The sequence below is a fragment of the Podarcis filfolensis genome (genome assembly GCF_964270895.1).
Source record: "Podarcis filfolensis genome assembly, chromosome: 6".
In the NCBI taxonomy this organism is placed as follows: Eukaryota; Metazoa; Chordata; class Lepidosauria; order Squamata; family Lacertidae; genus Podarcis; species Podarcis filfolensis.
This window is the reverse complement of record NC_139609.1, coordinates 22,683,405-22,702,681: the sequence shown is the minus strand read 5'-3', so window position 1 is coordinate 22,702,681 and position 19,277 is coordinate 22,683,405. Positions and strand designations below refer to the sequence as shown.

Genomic DNA, 19,277 nt, shown 5'->3' with positions numbered 1-19,277 from the left:
GGTAGAAGAGAAAGGAAGATATGATGGGTGGTTATTGTTATTTCACACCTTGCAAAAGCAATTGCCATAGCAAATAATAATAATAATAAATCTCAACTAGGGATGCTTGAGGAATTTGTCCTGATCAGCTTCTCTTTGCCCCTCTTTGCCTCATAGAGCTACAATTCCCAGAATTCCATGGAAAGAAGGACTGACTGTTAACCACTCTGAGAATTGTAGCTCTAGGAAGGGAATGGGACTCTCCTAAGAACTCTCAGCACTCTTTAACAAATTAAACTTCCCAAGATTTTTTGGGGAAGCCATGACTGTTTGAAGTGGTATGATTCTGCTTTAACTTTATAGTGCAGACAAGGTTTCAGAACAACCTCATGGAAATATGGATATGGCTAACTTAGGTCCACTTATTACTGTGAGTAGAAATTGTTTGAAAGCAATCAGTTGGCTTTATATTATAGCCTATGTCATAATGCTTTTGTAATTTTTAATTTCTTTGTATACTGTCCTGAAATTGATTCTTGGATGACAGGCAGTTTGCTTTTGAGAGAGAGAAAGTGTGTTTTTGTCTGTCTGTGTGTGTGTGTGTGTGTGTGTGTGTGTGCAGAAGACAGTTTTTGTTTGCATTTCTGAACTCTGAGACCTCTACTGAGACTTTTCTGGGGATTACTTTGAAATCTGCCCAGGCGGGCAGCTTCACTCTTCCCATTCCTTCTCATCCTGCACATCTTTAAATAAACAGGTTGTTTTTGTTTTTCTTCTTTGATACCGAGACTATGCACTCTGTGGTTTCTCAGCTCCAAATGAAAGAGAACTGATGCAGCCAAACTGTCCCACTGTTTAAGGAAGGGCAGAGGAACAGCAGGAGCACATTCCAAAGACCAAGTAGCTCCATGGTTGATCACTGCTTGCAGCTACCTTCTGAAATGTCACACACATATTCCGAGGCTCAGCAGATGAGATGGTAAACATATTTAGCTGTAAGTGGGAGGACTCACATGCTGGAATTCATAAGATAGATGAATGAATGCTGCCTACAGTGGAAGATCTTGGGGTTTCACATTTCAATGGCGCCCTGTGCGACCACCAAATTTGATGCCCCTTGCCTCATGTCTTCCATTCTACATAACAGTTGCGGTGCCTCCAATGTTCTGCTCCCGGTGTGACCAAACCAGTTGTGCTCCCTTGAATCTGCCTCTGCTGCCCATAGAAAACTAGATGTCAAAGGAACCTGTTCTAGCCTAGCCTTACTCCAACTCGTCCAACCTCTAGTTGTCTATGTGCAGGGATTTTGTTGCTACGTTGAGCTTTTTTGCAGAGGGGAACATTCAACCACAGAAATTCAGGTGGAGTCTAGAATGAAGTTTGCCACCTCATCTGCTGTTTGTGACAACTGGGCCCAAAACTATTTCCCAGGTTGATAGAAATATGAAAGAGATAAAACCATATTCATTATTCATGTTAAAATTAGCATTCATTTGATTGATTTGATTTCTTTCCCACTCCAGCCTGTGGGCTCAGAGCTGTTTACAGCAAGGTTGTTTCTTTTTTTTCATATTTAGTGCAGGTGTGAATTAACAATACATTTAGAACGTTTATTTTTTATATTAATTCAGTATTTATTATGCTATATTAATTAGCAAATATTCTAAATTAACTCACACCTACACTAAAGATTAATTTGCACTGTGACTTTCATTATAAAGTTCCCTTGGAAGACATTTTTACTTGCACTTAGTGGGAAGGTAGGAAATAAGAAATGTGCTTTCCTTTCGCTGGCTCGCTATGTTCAGTTAAAACAAATTGCATTTCTAAGCAGGCACTGCAGGCAAGGTTGAATTGGAAACAGGGATGGCCAGTGTGATGATGTAGCTCCCATCATCTCTTACCGTTGACCACATAGGCTGCGGCTGTTGGGAGATGGGGTCCACAACTTCTGGAGAACACTATGGTGCTATCTTTGAATAAAAAGACGTGGGAAGCTTCCTTATACTGAATCAGACCCTTGGTCCACCCAGCTCAGCATTGTCTACACTGATGGCAGTGGCTCTCCAGCACTTCAGACTGTGTCCATGACTAGTGCACTCAAACATTGGGAGCCATGGAAACTTGCATTTCCCTTGGTCCCAACATCCTTGGACACATTCATGGGTAGCTCAGTTGATTAGAGCATGGTGCTGTTAGCACCAAAGTTGCAGGCTCAGTCGCCATAAGGGACAGCTGCATATTCCTGCATTGCAGGGGGTTGGACTAGAATCACTAAATGGTCCTCATGGTCCCTTTCCAACTCTATGTCTATGATTCTAGATGAGCTTTAGCCTTTTTCTTTTGCCAGGAATGGAGCCTTCCCTGCTTTCTCAGTGGCAGTGTAGTGTGCCAAAAAAAAACACCCCACAACAACAACAACACATCCACAGCAAGTCTTTGGTCTCAAGGTCTAACACACAGAAATGTCGTCGCTAAGCACCAAGGCTTGAAGACACATCAGACTTAGTCTGGATACAAGCGGCAGACTGCCCCAAATTGGGTTTGAAATCCTGGAAAGGAATTGTAGGGAAGCTGTACAATGCTTCCCACATAACTCCCAATAATACAGTTGAAGGGGAGGGAACTGTCCCAGTTCCAGCTGCAGAAACAATTTGCATAAACCCTCCATGCGATTTCCTTTTCTAACATGACATCAGAACGGTGGAAACGTATTTCCTCTCCTGTCCCTTTTTTGGGGGGAACATCTGAAGTTACAATAAGGCTACGTATGTGTTCCTAGTAGGGCTCCAGTCCTGATGAGTATTGCACATGGATGGGCGTTTTGATATAAACTTCAGGACGAAGAAAACCTGGCATTCTTTGATGAAACACGATATTTCCATTGTGACCTCATGCTTTCTTTACCAGAGAGAAAAGCACATTTATATGACACAACCTGATCAACATGCAGTCCCAATGGAAAGGACTGGTTTCTTCATTAAATCCTCATTTTGGGAGCACCACTTCCCAACTTCAAAAGAAACTGAACTGTAGGGAATATGCCAAGTGGAAAAAGTATCCTCTCTCACTTTGAAAGTGCATTATTTTCTGGGTATTGCAAGAGGGGAAATATTCTGAACTCCTGATTCGACTTTGCTATTGCAAAGGTTTCTTATAAGAAACATGCTTAAGACAGAAGACAATCTAATATAAGGTTTTTTTAAAAAGGTTGTGGATTTACTAAACAATTCAAAATGGGTTTTATATACTAGTCTATGTGTGATAGGATTGCCATATATAAAAAGAGGACAGCTTGAGCCACTGCTAGTCTGAGCAAGGGAAAGAGGCGCGGCACAGACAACAAACCCAGACATTTCCTTTAAAATGTAAAAATCCGCCCGGATTAGTATGTTGGCCCCCCAAAACAGGACATGTCAGGGTTTTCCCTGACGTATGGCAACTCTAACATGTGACAGCATGTGAGGGAGGGGAGAGTTGTCTTGCAGCATGCAATTAGTGTAATTTTTTTGGGGGGGTTATGTCTGAACATCCGCACAGAGTGCTTGCTCCTTACATTATGGTTATGGTGGAGAGAAAGCATAAGACGACAAACACAAGCTTAATTTGAGGGTGATGATAAGGCTGCCTGCACAGACCTACCTGGACACTAAGATCAAGATCAGAGGTCCTCCTGGCTGTGCGACAAGCTGCAGATATCCCTCTAGGAACAACTAGGAAAAGGGTATTTTCTGTGATGCCAACCATACTCTGGAAATGATATTACTGTACAGCACTGTGCAATGCCCACATAACAGGCAGTATTCAAGCATATTAATAAATAAATGATAAAGCATGCTCAAAGTTAATTGTTGCATGCTTCTGTTTTCTGCCATTTTCTATGGTGGGGGAATGGTCATATATTAGGGATACTTGAGGTATCTAATCTTTGCAAATTCCAGTGCTAACCAGCCTGATCCAAACATCTCAGAATAATTTGGAGATTGCAGTGTTGCTATCCACCAGTTTTCACATTTCTATGAGTGATGTGGCATAGTTCTTGGCTCAAAAAGTATCAAGATCCATGCAGAAATGCATATTCTGATAGAAAATATATTTTTGCATACATATCGGAATGCAATTTTTAGTGCAGTTTTGAAATAATAATAATAATGACAGATTAATATGGAAATGGGTCAGGAGATACTTATGAGCAAAGATGTGCAGAAGTTACACGGACTTCAACAAGACTGAACCACCCAGCACCCTAGGTGGAGAAACAGCTGCTATTTCTGTCTATGGCAGCCTTTTCCAAACTGGTGGAACTACAACTCCTATCAGACCCTGCCAGCATCAGGAATGATCAGGGATGATGGGAGTTGTAGTCCAAAACATCTGGCCAGCATCAGGTTGGGGAATGTGAGGATACATAATGAGTAACAGCAAAGGACAATTTGCGCCTATGGTATATCCCTGTCACTCGAATTACATACCAGCAATTTTACAGACTTCTTCTAATGTTCTGGTTTGACCATATTTGGAAAGAAAAGTTGCAAATAGCAGATGCTACTGAATTTTGGAAATGTCTGGAATTACCGTAGCAATAGATTTGGGTTCTGACTGAATCATGACTGAGCTGCCCCGGAAGACATATTTATGAATAAAGTCATCCAGCATGCAAAGTCCTAGATAACAGAGAAGACAGAAGGCAGACTTTTGTAAGACCAAACGAAAATTAGATCAAAACTGATGGGATTCACCTATTCGTATTTGCCACAGACTTTAGGCAATTTTCTGAAAGAGGGGCCCTTTCAGCCAATTGCCTCCATGCTATTCCAGGGGGCACAACTCTGAGGCAAAATCCTTATCACGTTAAATAATTTGAGGCAAAGCTGCATTGAAGAGGTCAGTTCTCAAGGACTGTACCAAAATCAATGGTTACTGGAATATTTATGAGTTTCATTACTCTAATTGCCCCTGGGAAACACACTAAAATGCCTTCCTAACTAGAAAGTTTATTATCTCTACAGATTTCAGCCCTGCAGGTACAGCTAAATCCTGCATGCCAGACATGAAAACGGTGCCTCATACAATCTGTGTCTCAAAGGAAGCATAGATTTAGCAAGTCAGCAAGTCTTTGGAGGGAAAAAAAAGGGGGGAGCAAATTAGCATCGTAAAAAAATAAAATAAAATGATGCACAGAGTTCCTCAAGAGAGTACGGCTAGGCTTCGCTTGGATCTTCTCTTATAAAAAGTATTTCATTTAAAAGCATCTCTTTTATTTCTTTTGCATAATCCTTGCAGTTGGGATCTGGCCAAAACAAATGCAGCAGAGCTCCCATTTGGGAGCAATTTCTCCATCTCCAGTCAGGCTGTGAGATTTATGAGGCTGTGGGATACCGTTTCAAGCAAAGAACTGAAGGGCCTTTGCTATGAGGCCTTTTCGAAGCAGACTGGACTGCTCACGAGAATATATTCTACGGGGAACAATCCAACTTTGAGTAGGCCAGGAGGGTACATGACTAAATAGGTCTTTCTCCCCCCTCCCCACATCTCCAGCTTCTGAAATGTGATTTGTCTGGACACAGCTCAGCGCATTTGAGTTTACAGTGCAGAGGGAATATTTACAAAAGTTGATGTTGAGATTTCCCCCTCAATAGGCTTCTAAGGGAGAGAGAGGCTCACAGTCATTCAAAAGATTATTATTATGAGGAGCAGGAGTAGGATTCCTTTTAACTCGGAAAAGTAGGGTGTGCTGCACGGCTGCCATACTATAAATGAGATAAAGAGGGAGAAACGGTGAGTTCCTCATTCTGTGCTCCAAATCTTACTTCAGCACAGGTGATGAAGCAGAGTTCTCCACTACACCCCAGAACAGCAACTGGCTTGGGGGCTGCAGGACAGATCACATGGCACAAAATTTCTTGCCACTTTTTGCCCCTCCGAATTTGCCACCTGAGGCAGATACCTCAGTCTGCCTCATGGAAAGGCCGGTCCTGCTACTAATCTGTTCACCAATATGATAGCTAAAAATAAATAAAATGCCTGCTAATTGCACACCCCTCTTGCATCTTGCCCTTACTGAGGTCTGAAGGCACAGTCAGACCCTCCAAGTCTCTGGATTTTCCAGGGACAGTCCCGGAATTACAGAAGCCATCCCAGTTTCTGATTTGATCCCAGAACGTCCCGGTTTTCCTTTCTCCTCCCCTCCTCGTCTCAGAGAACACTTAAAAATGGTGGATGTGTATGTGTAGGTGCAAAAACGGAGTCCTGTTTATACTGAAAATAAAATTCCTGCACCAAATGAAGGCATACAAAGCCCTTCCTATAACTTCGCAGGAAAAGGTAACAAATCCACTTTAAATTCTTTCACTACAATGTGTTAGCACCCAGCCATTTTTTTAGGAAACATGTGGTGTGTTTATTCTTTTATTTTAAAAGGATCCTTACACTGTCTACTCAGAAGTAAGTCCAACTGTATTCAATATAAAATAAAATAAAAACATAGCAATGGTTATCCTGAATTCCTTGTCAAACCAGAATTTCTCTGGTTTATGCAGTGATGTTTGAAATGTACATAGATCTGCGCCAGATTTTTGGCAGCTTAATGAGGCATAAACCTAATTCTCAGTGTGACAGCCTGTCATTAGCAAGGATTTTTCTATACTCACTTTTTTCTTGTTTATTAATAGTCAAATAATAATTTTATCAATTAATACCACTCAATACTTCCTCAATTGGCACTACACAAAGCCTTCAGATCACGTCAATCAGATTCACACGTCACATAGATGTACAGAAGCACAAGTGACCATGCTTAAAATTTTCGTGCATCAGCTGTAAGGTGAAAAGCAAAGATGCATCAATCTAGTGAGATTCATAAGCCTCAGGTGATTCTGGAGCTCATTAATATGCCCACAAGGGGACCATCAATCCCACTCTGTGCATTAATGCAGAAGTAAATATTTGGCTTGTGGGCTCTAGGACTCTTAGTATATTAGCCCCTTAGTATACCATCTCAGTTATCCACTATAATGGCTCGTATGGGGAATGGCCATAGCTTAGTGATTGTGCCTATTCTTTGCTTGTAGAAGATCCCAGCTGCAATCCTGACAACTCTAGCTCAGACTTAGGAAAACTCCTGTCTGAAAGCTCCAGAAGATGGCTAATAGAACTGAGCTACATGGACCAACAGTCTGGCTTTCTATGAGGCAGCAAGTGGTCCTCTTTCTCATTTCCTCCCTCATCCTTCATCTGTAAAGACCCTTCTCCATCACCAACATCTTCCTTGCCTTTCACCTTCTTTCCACACTACGAGGACCTCATGGTCTTCTAAGGGTATAGCACTTGCACACTGACCAAGCAAAAAGATAGCCAAGGCCAACTCCTTCAGATGTGGTGGTATTCACAAGGACTTTTTTCCTTTTTGATGAAGATTGCCCCAATGAAAGTCTCAGCCAACGGGTTTTCCAGTGCATTCTCAGTCACTACCATAGTCACTGTATAGAAAGCCATCACTCGGACACAGACTGTACCAAATGCTGCGTGTGCACAGCTCAGTAAACTCAGCTGGTGAGTGCCAACAAAGCTGCAGCCAAAACAAGGCTACTAATAAACAAGACAGAGACACCTGCATGCCTGGGGAAAGTTCAAGGTTTGCAAGAATGAGATATATATATATATATATATATATATATATATATATATATATATATAATACAACCATAATAACCCAAAACAATCTAAAGAAGAATGAACATGCTCACCAGCCACAGAATGATGGGGTGGGTGAAAACGTCAGGCAGAGGATGGAATGGATAGAAGCATTCACACCACAACATTGCATTACAGATGCTAATTGTCTTATACTAAAGTATTTACTGTTTGTGGTATGGGTTTTTTGCTTTCTTTTGCAATTCTCCAAGCCCAGGGCCACGTCTTGGGAAGATCAGAATTGCACATTCGAGCTGCAAAATTTGACCCCTGTGGTTGTGTACAAGACCAGAGCAAGGCTGAAACATTGCTGCATGAGTAGGTGCGGCAGTCCACAGCTCAAAGTGGGATGTTTCCATGCCTACCAAGCAGTGGCGGTAGCAATGCGTCTGTTTGAAGAAGTGAGAAAATGCTAAGGGACATTTGGGGGAAGTCAGAATGCCTTGAATCAAGCATTCACTGCCCCATGGCAAAATCCAAAAGCAGAGCACTGCTCTCTTGCTTGGATGAGAGATGCATTCTACAAGAAAGCTGGTATATACAAGGCTGCATATACAGGGGTAGGGGGAGAGAAATCCTATTCTTGCTGGTGACTGCTGGGCCCTCCTATATATTCACAAGACATGAAACTCAAGTTCTGTTGCGATTCTCAACCTGTGGGTCCCCAAATGTTGTTGGACTACAACTCCCATCATCCCTGAGCTCTGGCCTTGCTAGCTAGGAGTGATGGGAGCATAGCTGTCAACTTTCAGATTTGAAAATAAGGGATCAGCGGCCTCAAAAATAAGGGATCAGCAGCCTCACCTGTCCCGGGGACAATCTACGGGATATCTAACAATCCGGGATAGCAGCAGGAAGCAGCGGGAAACGGCGCTGGAATAAGGGAATTTCCCACCCAAAACAGGGAAGGTTGACAGCTATGGATGGGAGTTGTGGTTCAACAACATCTGGGGACCCACAGGTTGAGAAAGGCTGATTTAGGGGAAAGCAAGCCTCTCATTCTTCATGTGGCAGGTAGATATTAAACAGAACATGCCTTCTGAGATACGAAACTAGAATTACATAAATATTCTGTCGGTTGGACATTCCCCCTCCCAATCTGCAAAAGGCATGGGACAAAGTCTGTACAAATTTTACGCAAGTGCAGCATAGAGCCCAATCTATGTACACTATTCTGGCCCCAGAAAATCCTGTTGGCAGGCCTGTTGGCACAAGGCCTGATACAGGTCTAATCCCTGCCCCAGCTACAGGCTGGCATGGTTATCTCCTTGCAAACCCCCCACTCCACCCTTCTACTCCAGCTTACATGCATGGCAGGGCTGCGAATGCAGTGATGGCCCTACTGTTTCTTAAAGCCCTGCAAGGCTGGGGAGGAGGAAAGCATTTGAACTCTTTGTTAGCCCTTCCAGGCCACCACAAATTTCTGTCCAAGCAATCTGTGGCTGTTTGTGCAACTGAAGTAATACAGGATCCAGAGCCTGGCAAGCTCTTGCTCCCAGTTCTTCAAAATGCACCATGGAAATTATGGAGGTTTCATGGACATTGTGCTCCCTTCCAGCCTCGCTGCATTCAGAGGGGCAGAACACAGCGACAGCGACAACCAACAGCAGTGCAGCAAGAGAATAGAGGTCTCGTTGCCTTACGCCAATGGCTGCTTATGTGTTAGAGGTGGACTGAGGTCAGATCCAAGCATAAAGAGACTAATTGTGGTAGCCCCATCCTATCTTATTCTGAGGTCAAGTATGCATGCTCCCAGCCACCCACTGCCTCATGTTGCTCACTGGAAAAGATCCAAGCTCTCTTCCCTCTCAACAGCAGTGGCTAATAGCTACCCATCCCAGCACCTCACAGGCCACTTCTAATTCCTGCTTAATAAATTGTGTTGAAATTCATGTTGGGAAAATGCATCTCTTGAGACAAATAACCATAATAATTCATAGCTGGGCACCTGGAAAACACAAGCACTTCACCTTCTAAACAAGAGTGGTTAAGTACAGTCGTACCTTGGAAGTCGAACAGAATCCGTTCTGGAAATCCGTTTGACTTCCAAAACATTTGAAAACCAAAGCGTGGCTTCTGATTGGCTGCAGGAAGCTCCTGCAGCCAATCGGAAGCTGCGGAAGCCCCGTCGGACGTTTGGCTTCCAAAAGAATGTTAGAAAACCGGAACAGTCACTTCCGGGTTTTGATCGTTCAGGAGCCAAAACATTCAAGAGCCAAACTGTTCGAAAACCAAGGTATGACTATACTGTATGGGAAGCCATGGAAGCCACTGTCAGAACACAAAAGCTTTCAGAAAGGTGGTTCTTAGGTGGTCCTGGGCATAGTTGAATAAACATTCTTGTAAAAACCTTCTGCTAGGACTCACCAGTCTGGCCTTCACGGTGTGGGGGACATCGCGCAAAGCATGTCGCATGCATGATGTCACACATGTGTGATGCATGACACACACAATCTTGGTGGCAACCCAGCACCTCTGTCTAGGGCATGAGGATAGTGAATGTACACCTACTTTAGCTAATGAAAAAGAAAGGTATTACTCTAGATTAAATGTCTTTAGTGGTATAGGTGAACAGAACCGTACTCTTTAATGGAAACAGTGATGTATCACTGTTCTTTTAGAAACAATCTATAGAAAGAAATGTTAAAACATGTGTCTGAGCATTTGAGACAGATGGCTAAGCACATGTATTAGTAAGGAAGGCATTATCTTTCACTGTAAACAAACTCTCCGATAGCATGAACCCAGCATACCAGTTAAATGCGCAATAAATCTAGTAGAACATGACTCATTACTCACCTCATCAACCTGAGGTTCCTGAGCTTGAGGAGCATTAGGCACAGGGGAACCACAGTCTGGGCTATAATGTTCACAATAGTCATAGGCTGCTCTGGGATCGCCGACAATCAACAGCTGCTGGATATCACCCTGCCGGGAAACATAAGAAGATTATAAATTAGCAACTCTTGCAGGTCACAGGGAGTAATGAAAAGGAATCCTTCTTCTCTGCAAAACAAGCCTGGTTAAGTAAGATGCATCGAACAGAGGTTTAATTATTCTGCAGAGCCCATTAATTTATCGGAGTAATTTATATTTGTCTATTATGGCTTCAACATGACTTGTTAATGGGTTTCGCTGTGTACAAATAGGTGTTTTATTGGGAGGTGAAATCATTTTGTGGCAAGAGCCAAATGTTTAAGCCTCTATGTACAAAGTGGTTGTACGTAGGCTTGCTGCTGTCTTCTTGTGATTTGATAAATGGTAACAATGCCACTCATACATTATCAGACAACTAGGATGAGAGGCGAGGCAATTTTGATGCCTGACTCTTTGGGCATGTAGAGAGTTTGAAGTTTAAGCAATTACATTTTTTAAGTATTCAAACTGGATTTTAAATAAACTGTAGCAGCATATTTAATACCTGATGGCATGACTCCACCAAAGTCAGGCACATCAGACAGAACAATCCTATATATGCCTACTCAGAAATAAGGCCTACTGAGTTCAGTGGGGCTCCCTCGTGGTTAAACGAGCAATGCCTAAATCCCACTAACTTCAAGGAGAAATAGTTAAGCATATCTACCTGGAAGAAAGAAAAAGTTAACCCCAAACAATTAAGCTTCTCTTCTTCCTGTTTAAATTTGTTGGGTTTACTTGGGTTGAAACATATTCTTATTTTGGAGAAACAGTAAATAACAAGTAACAATATAACACACACACAAAAATGAAATTTGATAATGAAAAGAAATATTACAGTTTTCCAGGCAACAGCCGTTTTGTGCAGGGGTTGTGTTCCTGAACTATGCGTTCCCTGGCAAAGCACATACAAGCCCGCTTTGCCCTGTTCCTTCCCCTTTTCTGGTCCAGTATTTCGAATTGAAATATTTTGAACTGAAATCATACAAAAACCTCCTAATCCTGTTGAAAAGAAGCAAATGCTTTCAACCCCTCATTTCCAGGGTTTTTGACTATATACACAGCAGCAACAAATTTATTTAAGGTGTGCTCGCAAGTTTGTTCGTTTGTTTGTGTTCATTTCAAAGAAGGAAGGGGGCAGGATGACAAGACAGACAAATACAGTCATACCTCGGGTTAAATATGCTTCAGGTTGAGTGTTTTCAGGTTTCGCTCCATGGCGACCCGGAAGTAACGGAACGTGTTCCTTCCGGGTTTTGCCGCTGGCGCATGCACTCAAAATGACATCACGCGTATGCACAGAAGTGGCAAAACGCGACCTGCGCACACACAGACGCGCAATCGCGTGTTGCGTTCTACTCAGGATGCGAATGGGGCTCCGGAACGGATCCCATTCACATCCAGAGGTACCACTGTAAGGACAAGCAAAAGGTAAAGAGGCAAAAAGCTAGCAAAACAGCCATAATCCGAGAAGTCAGTAAGTCAAAACAGGAGAATTCTGTTGCAGAGAAAAAGACCTGTGCCAAACTGATTAGTGGCAGAGGAGATCTGGAGTGCTGTGGACTCCTCCTCCTCCCCCTTGTTTGTGCACCCCAAACGTAGCCCCTGATCCATATATATATATATATATATATATATATATATATATATATATATCGGATGGCAACAAAGTCATAAGAAAGAGACAAATGCAGGCAGAAGAAAAAGGCTGGAATGGATCTGCAGCTTTTGCCTGTGGAGAAGGGAATCTCCTCCTCCCTTGCTACCATAGCTGGAGAGAATCACCCCAGTGCCACTTCCAGAGCCAGAGCCAGGCAGAAGTTGCAAATCTATTTCATATCCATTCCAGCATTTTTCTTCTCTCTCTCTCTCTCTCTCTCTCTCTCTCTCCCATTAGTTCCCTTGATACTAGATTTTTTTTTTTTTTGAAACATTAGGATGTGCCTGGGCACACCTATGTTGCCCAGTGTAGGCTTGTACACCATGTACAATCCCACTCTCCCCACCCACCTTACCATCAATTCCATGTCTTGTGCATTGGTGTGCATTAATCCGTAGTGAGTCAGCCACCCTATTAGTGTGCCAGAACCTGTGATCCTAGTAATAGCTGCCAATATGCCACATGCAAAGCCCTCTTCACATTAACCTTTCTCTGTGTGGTCATGTAGCCATCATGTGAAGGAATTTAGACATGCACACCTGCCCTCTGAGGTCTCAAGACCCTTCCAATTCTACAACTCTGTGATTCTGTGATAAATCAAAATTAAATCATAAAGCAAGGCAGGGACTGCATCACTGTCAACAACTGGCTTCAGTGCATTAAGTTCAGTATTGGACTGTGGCCACAACAGCAACCAACCACCTATCACAAGTCAGGCTAGAAAAAGAGAATAATTTTTAAGAGAGCTGGGAGTAATTTTGCTTGCAATGGTGTGCATAAGTCCAACATTCTGAATCGAAATGTGGCTGAAAGGGAGCAGAGATAGGATGCATGCAGACACCAGAAGGAATAAACCCTCTTTCAACCTGCTTTCAACACCCTTTTAAAAAGTTGCGATAATGACTGACGTTCCCCTGCATGTTGTGGGAATATTAATGAAATTTTTACTTGCATATTAAAAACAGACTTAGCTTCGCTACAACACCAGAAAAGCAATGAAGAAATCAACCCCTGGGCTATTATTATGATTTGTTCTGTATTTAATCCTCTTGTTAATCGAGCGCATAGAAGACTAATGCTTTAATCTTATTTTACTTACACTGGTGCAATTGACTCACAGTTATTCCTATTACCCTTTCCCCCATTCGGATGTTTTATAATCTAATAATCATCAAGAAGCAACAGACAGTACTTTACAGTCACGCTTAGGATTCCTTGACTTTAATTATGTTTGCTTATGAATGCTGCTTCGGCTGTTCCAAAGTGATGACTTTTAACACGATCATTCTTCCCCCCACCCCTTCCTTCACATTCACATACAGCTTCAGAAATATACATGAACTGAACTGGAAAAGCTACAAGCCTCTGCTTGAACATTTTCTCCCTCTTTATTTTGAAAGGATGAGGAGGAGGAGGGGAAGGGGGTTGTAAGCTGCGATTCCTGCCCTTTCTTTTGCGGGCTGCTTGAATTTTAATTCATTGGGAACTAATCTGAAATTCCTAGGGGGCACGACTCAGGACACATCGCTCTGCTAGCATTGAAGCCAGCATGTAAAGTATGTGCAACCCTATGTGCAGGTTCGCACACGCATTCTCATCCATCAGCAACAACAGGGAGGTTTGCTCAAAGCCCCTCCTGTGCTGAGAGACTCTTCCTACACCTGGGCCAATGTGGGGCCCCTTTCCTGACGAAATGTGTAGCTGGTGGGGTTGCAGCTGTGCAGTGTGACCCACTCACATTCTTCCAGCTCACGGAGGAGTCTGAATGAGTTCCCTTCATGACGCCAAGCGATGGTGCCCACAGCGAAGAGGCAGTCACAAAAATAACACCACCGGCAGAACTTCATACCCACCCTTCAGATGAAAATAGGGGCGTGTCTCACTCCCCCTCACCAACTGGCCCTCCCTGACCCCCCATTATTTTGTCCCACAGAGAATTTCCTGTCAGAAGAAGGGCAAACGCCGCCACCACTTCACCAAGGTGACGCAGCACACACAGTGCTGGATTTACGTATAAGCTAAACAAGCTATAGCTTAGGGCCCCACACTCTCTTGGGCCCCCAAAAAAAATTAAAGGAAAAAAACAACTGGATGTACATTTCCAAAATATAAGATAAAAAACAAATGAAATAAAACCTACATACAGCAACAGTGCTTTGTGTTGTGTAGGCTGCTGTGATGTAAGTAATGGGCCCCGCCTGCTGGCCTGCTCCCTAAAATATCACTGGCTTGCTCATTTCTATATATAGGGTGCTTACATTCTGCATGGACTGGTTGCATGGCAACATATGCAAATGGATTTAGATACCTATTAGGTCCTTAAATTACTATATAGCATATATTGAACACACAAAAACAGCGACAATTTGTTGTTGACAAAGGACAGCTGGACATATAAAGGGCCCCATTACCTTCAGTAGCCTAGGGCCTCATCAAACCTAAATCTGGCCCTGAGCACACACACCCTCCACTGGTCCTGAGAGAATGCTTTAATCCCAATTTTATCTTATTCTTTGTGGATTTACAAAAAAGGAAAACACACACCGATAAATAATTTTTAGAAAGGGCCAAGTTTAGACATGGATGCGCAAAGCATTAAAAAAAGGGGGGGAGAATCAAGACTGCTTGCACTCTGCTCCCTTTCATCCTGCCCTGAGAGGCCTTGCCCGCAGCCTCTCTGGGCAGGATAAAAGGGAGCAAGGTTGGGCTTCAGCTACCACAACCTCTCCTCCTCCTTGCCCACTCTCCAGCAGCCGCTACAAGCTTTCGAAGGGAGCGGTGGCCATGTAGAGACAATGGAGAGGCCAGAAGATGCTCCCTAACAGCCGCTCAGGGCAAGCGCCAGCTTACCCTCCTCCCTTAGCTTGGCAGAAACAGCACTGGCGGGGGAAACAGGGACATTCTGGGATCAAATCAGAAGCCAGGAAAGCTTTCATAATTCTGGGTTTGCCCCTGGAAAATCGGGACACTTGGAGGGTAGGGAACTTTCACATTGTCAGACTCCATACCCTCCAACATTTCTCTGATGAAAACAGGGGCATCCTATTCCATAATAAAAAATAATAAGAACTTTCATACCCCACCCATCTGACCGGGTTGCCACTCTGGGTGCCTTCCAGCATATATATAACACAATTAAACATTAAAAAAACTTTCTATGCAGGGCTGCCTTCAGATGGCTCGGTTAACTCCATACCCTCCAGCATTTCTCTGATGAAAATAGTAACCCTACCATACCCTCCAACCATTCTCCGATGAAAATAGGGATGTCCTAAGGAAAAGCGGGATATTCTGGGATCAAATCAGAAACCGGGATGGCATTTGGAAATCAGGGACGTCTCTGGAAAATAGGGACACTTGGAGGGTCTGAGGCTCCTGGTCTATATTCCTCTGCCCCATGCAGACAGCTGATTTAGACTTTTCAGCGCAACTATGTCCACAATGCTGCACACAGTCTCTTAATCTGCGTGTTAAAGCCTTTGGGTGCATGCGACGAGGCCATATGGACTAGACCTGCTTGCCAGCACCATCCACTATTTGTGCATTCAGTCAACAAGTGAGGCAGTTCAGTGCTCATACTGGTGTCCACACCAGGGGTTTCTCTACACGAGGGGGAATCTGCAGACCAGAATCTGCTCTTGCATGAAGGAGCCCTGCCTGAATACATCAGCACAGAGCACCATGTACAGAGCCCCTTTTCACATTGGTTGCATGGACAGCGAGGGGCGTTACTTTTCATTTCTAAAACCCAAAGCAGTTTATGACAGTGGATTAAATGGTATCAACACAATAAAGCAATTGTGTCAAAACACAGATGTACAGACATTTCATTTCATTGTTCATTTCACTTTTAATTTGTATACCACCATTCTCTATTACTATAAAGAAGGCTGTTTACAAGCTGAAGAAACAACAAAATAGACAGCAAAATCAAACACATAATAACAATCTGATCCGATACAAAAAAAAGTCTCAGTAACTTTATAAAAGCTGAAGCTGGAAAATGCTGTGTGTGAGAGAAGGAGAGATGCCTTCTCTTAAGAGGTTGTCTGCTGTGACTAGAGATATTGCTCACACCCAATCAAGGCCCCGATAATAAATTGGCATGCCTAGTTACGTGCAGGTTGAGTTTTCTAAAAAGCCTTGAGGGACGTTTCAAGTGATTGATCTGCAGTTTAAAATGCCAGATTAGCTATCCTTCCCTGCTTCCTCAAAGCACAGACAAATTCTTACCTAGGGGAAGGGGTAGCAGGCAGCCAAGGGCTTGCTCAGCACAGGAATGGCCAGTGGGAACTTTTCCTTGGGAGAATATGAAGAACAAAGGGTTTTTCCTAACAAGGATTGGGGGGGGGGGCTTGACTATGCCCAGTTTGCACATTTGAGCCAACCCACATCAAATAATTGCTCCCCCATCTTCTGCAGAACTATTTTTTTCTCTCCTGTAGAAATATTTACAGATGTTATGAACAGGCTGGCATTTCCTTAACTAAGTGACAGCCATGGTAAATATGAATAAAGATGCAAGACATCTCTGTTTTCAAGCGATCCATTTAATTCAGTTCCAATACCCATAATGATCCTTTTATTTGGTGGATATTATTATCCCCAGTAGCTTCATTTTAAAGTTTACCTAGATCTGTGACAGTGACGTAGGGTAGGTTGCCAGCACCTGGGGCCACGCAGATGGGGAGGGGGGGAGGGAGAGTAACAGAGTACATATGTGCATTCAACTGCCTAACAGCAGCCACGTCACTCAGCATATCACAGGTGCAGAGATAATAAAAGAAGAGTCGTTCCATTTTCTGGAGAGGTCACTTCATGGTTTGGATGAAGAAGCCATTTTCAAAGGAGCCCAGTGACTGAAGCATGCAGCTGTATTGAGGCAGCACCAGGTGTTGAAATTTTGCCTGGAAAACAGGGACATTTGGAGGGTCTTTTCTCTCAAGTGTCGCATCCCCTTTGGGCAATGAGTTGGAACCCTTAAGCTGGCTGTGGGTGGGGCCAGAGACAAAATGGGCAGAGATTGATCTTTAAAATTTCAGTGGCACACCATGCAAGCCCAAAATGTGGTGCCCCCCTTCCCTCACCTTCCTTTCTGCTCAATTCAGTTGTGAAGCTCTTCAGTGCCCTCTGTGTCAGCACTCAGTGTGGCAAAACCAGTCACTGTTATGTACTGAAGTTCTCACCCTGGGATTGAAAGTGGCGTTCAGTGATTGGATAGTTACAGAAAGTTGTTACAGTTGCATTGTAGTGGAGCTCTATATAAGCAGGCTGGCTGAACCCTTCAATTCAGTTCTGTTCTGTGATTAAACAAGAGCTGTTTGAAGAATCGCTGTGTCGTCTGATATGTTCACCCACAACTTAACAGTCACACTGCCCAAAATTCGCCTCTGACCCTTTTCTCTCTTTCTGCCACCCCTGTCTCTCCTTCTTTCTGCCACCACCTTTGACCCCTTTTTCTCCTCTGTGCTGCTAAAATACGACTGAGGCTGCCCAGCTTGCTCAAGTCCCACAATGGAAAATGGATGCACACAAGAAATATGGGGTGCATATATCTCTGTTTTTTATATGGAGGATAGATGTATCTGAAGTCTTGCCATTTTCCAGAGAAGCTTAAGGAAAAGGTGATGATGATGGGAAACCTGGCACACTTAGAACATAACTAGAAGTTCCAGGGGGGAAATGGAAAGGTAAGAAACTTCAGAACGTTTTTCTTCAGCGGATTTCAATAGAACTGCACTAAGTTTGGAAAATAAACAAGGGTAAGACTCCAACCTTTGGGGAATCATTGCTGCTCAATGGATGTTCAAAAATCTGCAAGGTATCAATGAGCCCGGAAGAGGGAAGCAAAAAAAAAGGACTTCCTAAAATGATCCCTTTAACTCGTTCTGCTGCTTCTAATTTTGCTTCCCTCTTCAGTGAAAACTCAGAGGGAAGGAGTGAGGGGAAGAAGTTAAAAGAAGAAGAAAAAAGTTCTTATTTGCCTAGGAACAGAACAGCTTCTTGTAGGTAGAGCTCTCTCCCTCTCTCTCCCCTCTGATACTTTTGGATCCTGGCCAGCTTCACTCCATGCTCTTTGTCTTGGGTGAAAAAAGCAAGGACCCTGAAGGACTCCATAGCTCTGCCTGCCTGCTGAGGCCTTGTTCTCGTGCTTGAGATGCTCATATCCATCAGCATCTGCACTGAGGCAGCTGTTGGGTGTATTCCCAGGGGGAATAGCCTGGCGATCACTTTCTGTTTAGTTAGGCAGTTGTATTTGTGAAAGCCTGTTGAGGCTGGGCCGCCTCGACGCTGGAGTTTTGCTGTGCACTGCACTTAAAGCTGTGGATTTCTGGCAAGGGCTGGCTCTCGCTTGGACCATGTGTTTGCAAGAAGCACACAGGGTCTTGTTACGGTTTGGCACCACATGTAGAAAATTACTTAAAGCTGCTGCTGTTTCCCTGGCCGCAACTTCCAGACCCTCCCTTCTGCCAGCACTGGGACTGAAGAAATGGGAAACTGTGTTAATAAGTATCCACATTGAAATATACTCAGAGTCGCACAGTGATTTCATGCTCTTTATTCAGCTCATAGTGGTGAGGAGGAATGAATGAAAGTCCCCTCAAGGTATCTGCTTTATATACATTATTTACACAATGGGCTGCACATGATTGGCTAATTCCGGAATTCTACTGTAAGCCAATCAGGTTGTGGATTCACTTCTATCTGGAGCATGATTGGGTGGTTCCTGCCAACCAATCATACTGCTGCATTGTTCTAGGACCAATCAGACTGCTGCAGTTTGGATCCTATTCAACTCAGTACATAACACACATTCAAGCAGAACTGCAAGGGTCACATCCTGAGGTTTCAGGACCTGGTAAAGGTGGAAATAATGTTGGTTGTTAGCTGATTGCTCCTATGCTGTCTCTATTTATTCTTTACAACATTCCTCGTCACCTCTACTTCTTCAGTGGCTCCAAACTTTATCCAGCAATTGTGTTTACTATCGGGGCAAATGGCAGACCAGAGATTTTGTCACTTTCCCCCC

At 43.5% G+C, this 19,277-nt stretch overlaps 1 protein-coding gene across 4 annotated transcripts in view; it reads right to left on the bottom strand.

The window, feature by feature from the left end:
- COL11A1 (collagen type XI alpha 1 chain) overlaps window positions 1-19,277 on the bottom strand; it is a 253,111-nt gene that overhangs the window by 168,298 nt on the left and 65,536 nt on the right. For all 4 annotated transcript variants that reach the window (XM_083620394.1, XM_083620396.1, XM_083620393.1 and 1 more), the window contains exon 5: window positions 10,471-10,599. In XM_083620394.1, coding sequence (XP_083476520.1) covers window positions 10,471-10,599 — 129 coding nt within the window. The remainder of the gene's footprint in view (window positions 1-10,470; window positions 10,600-19,277) is intronic.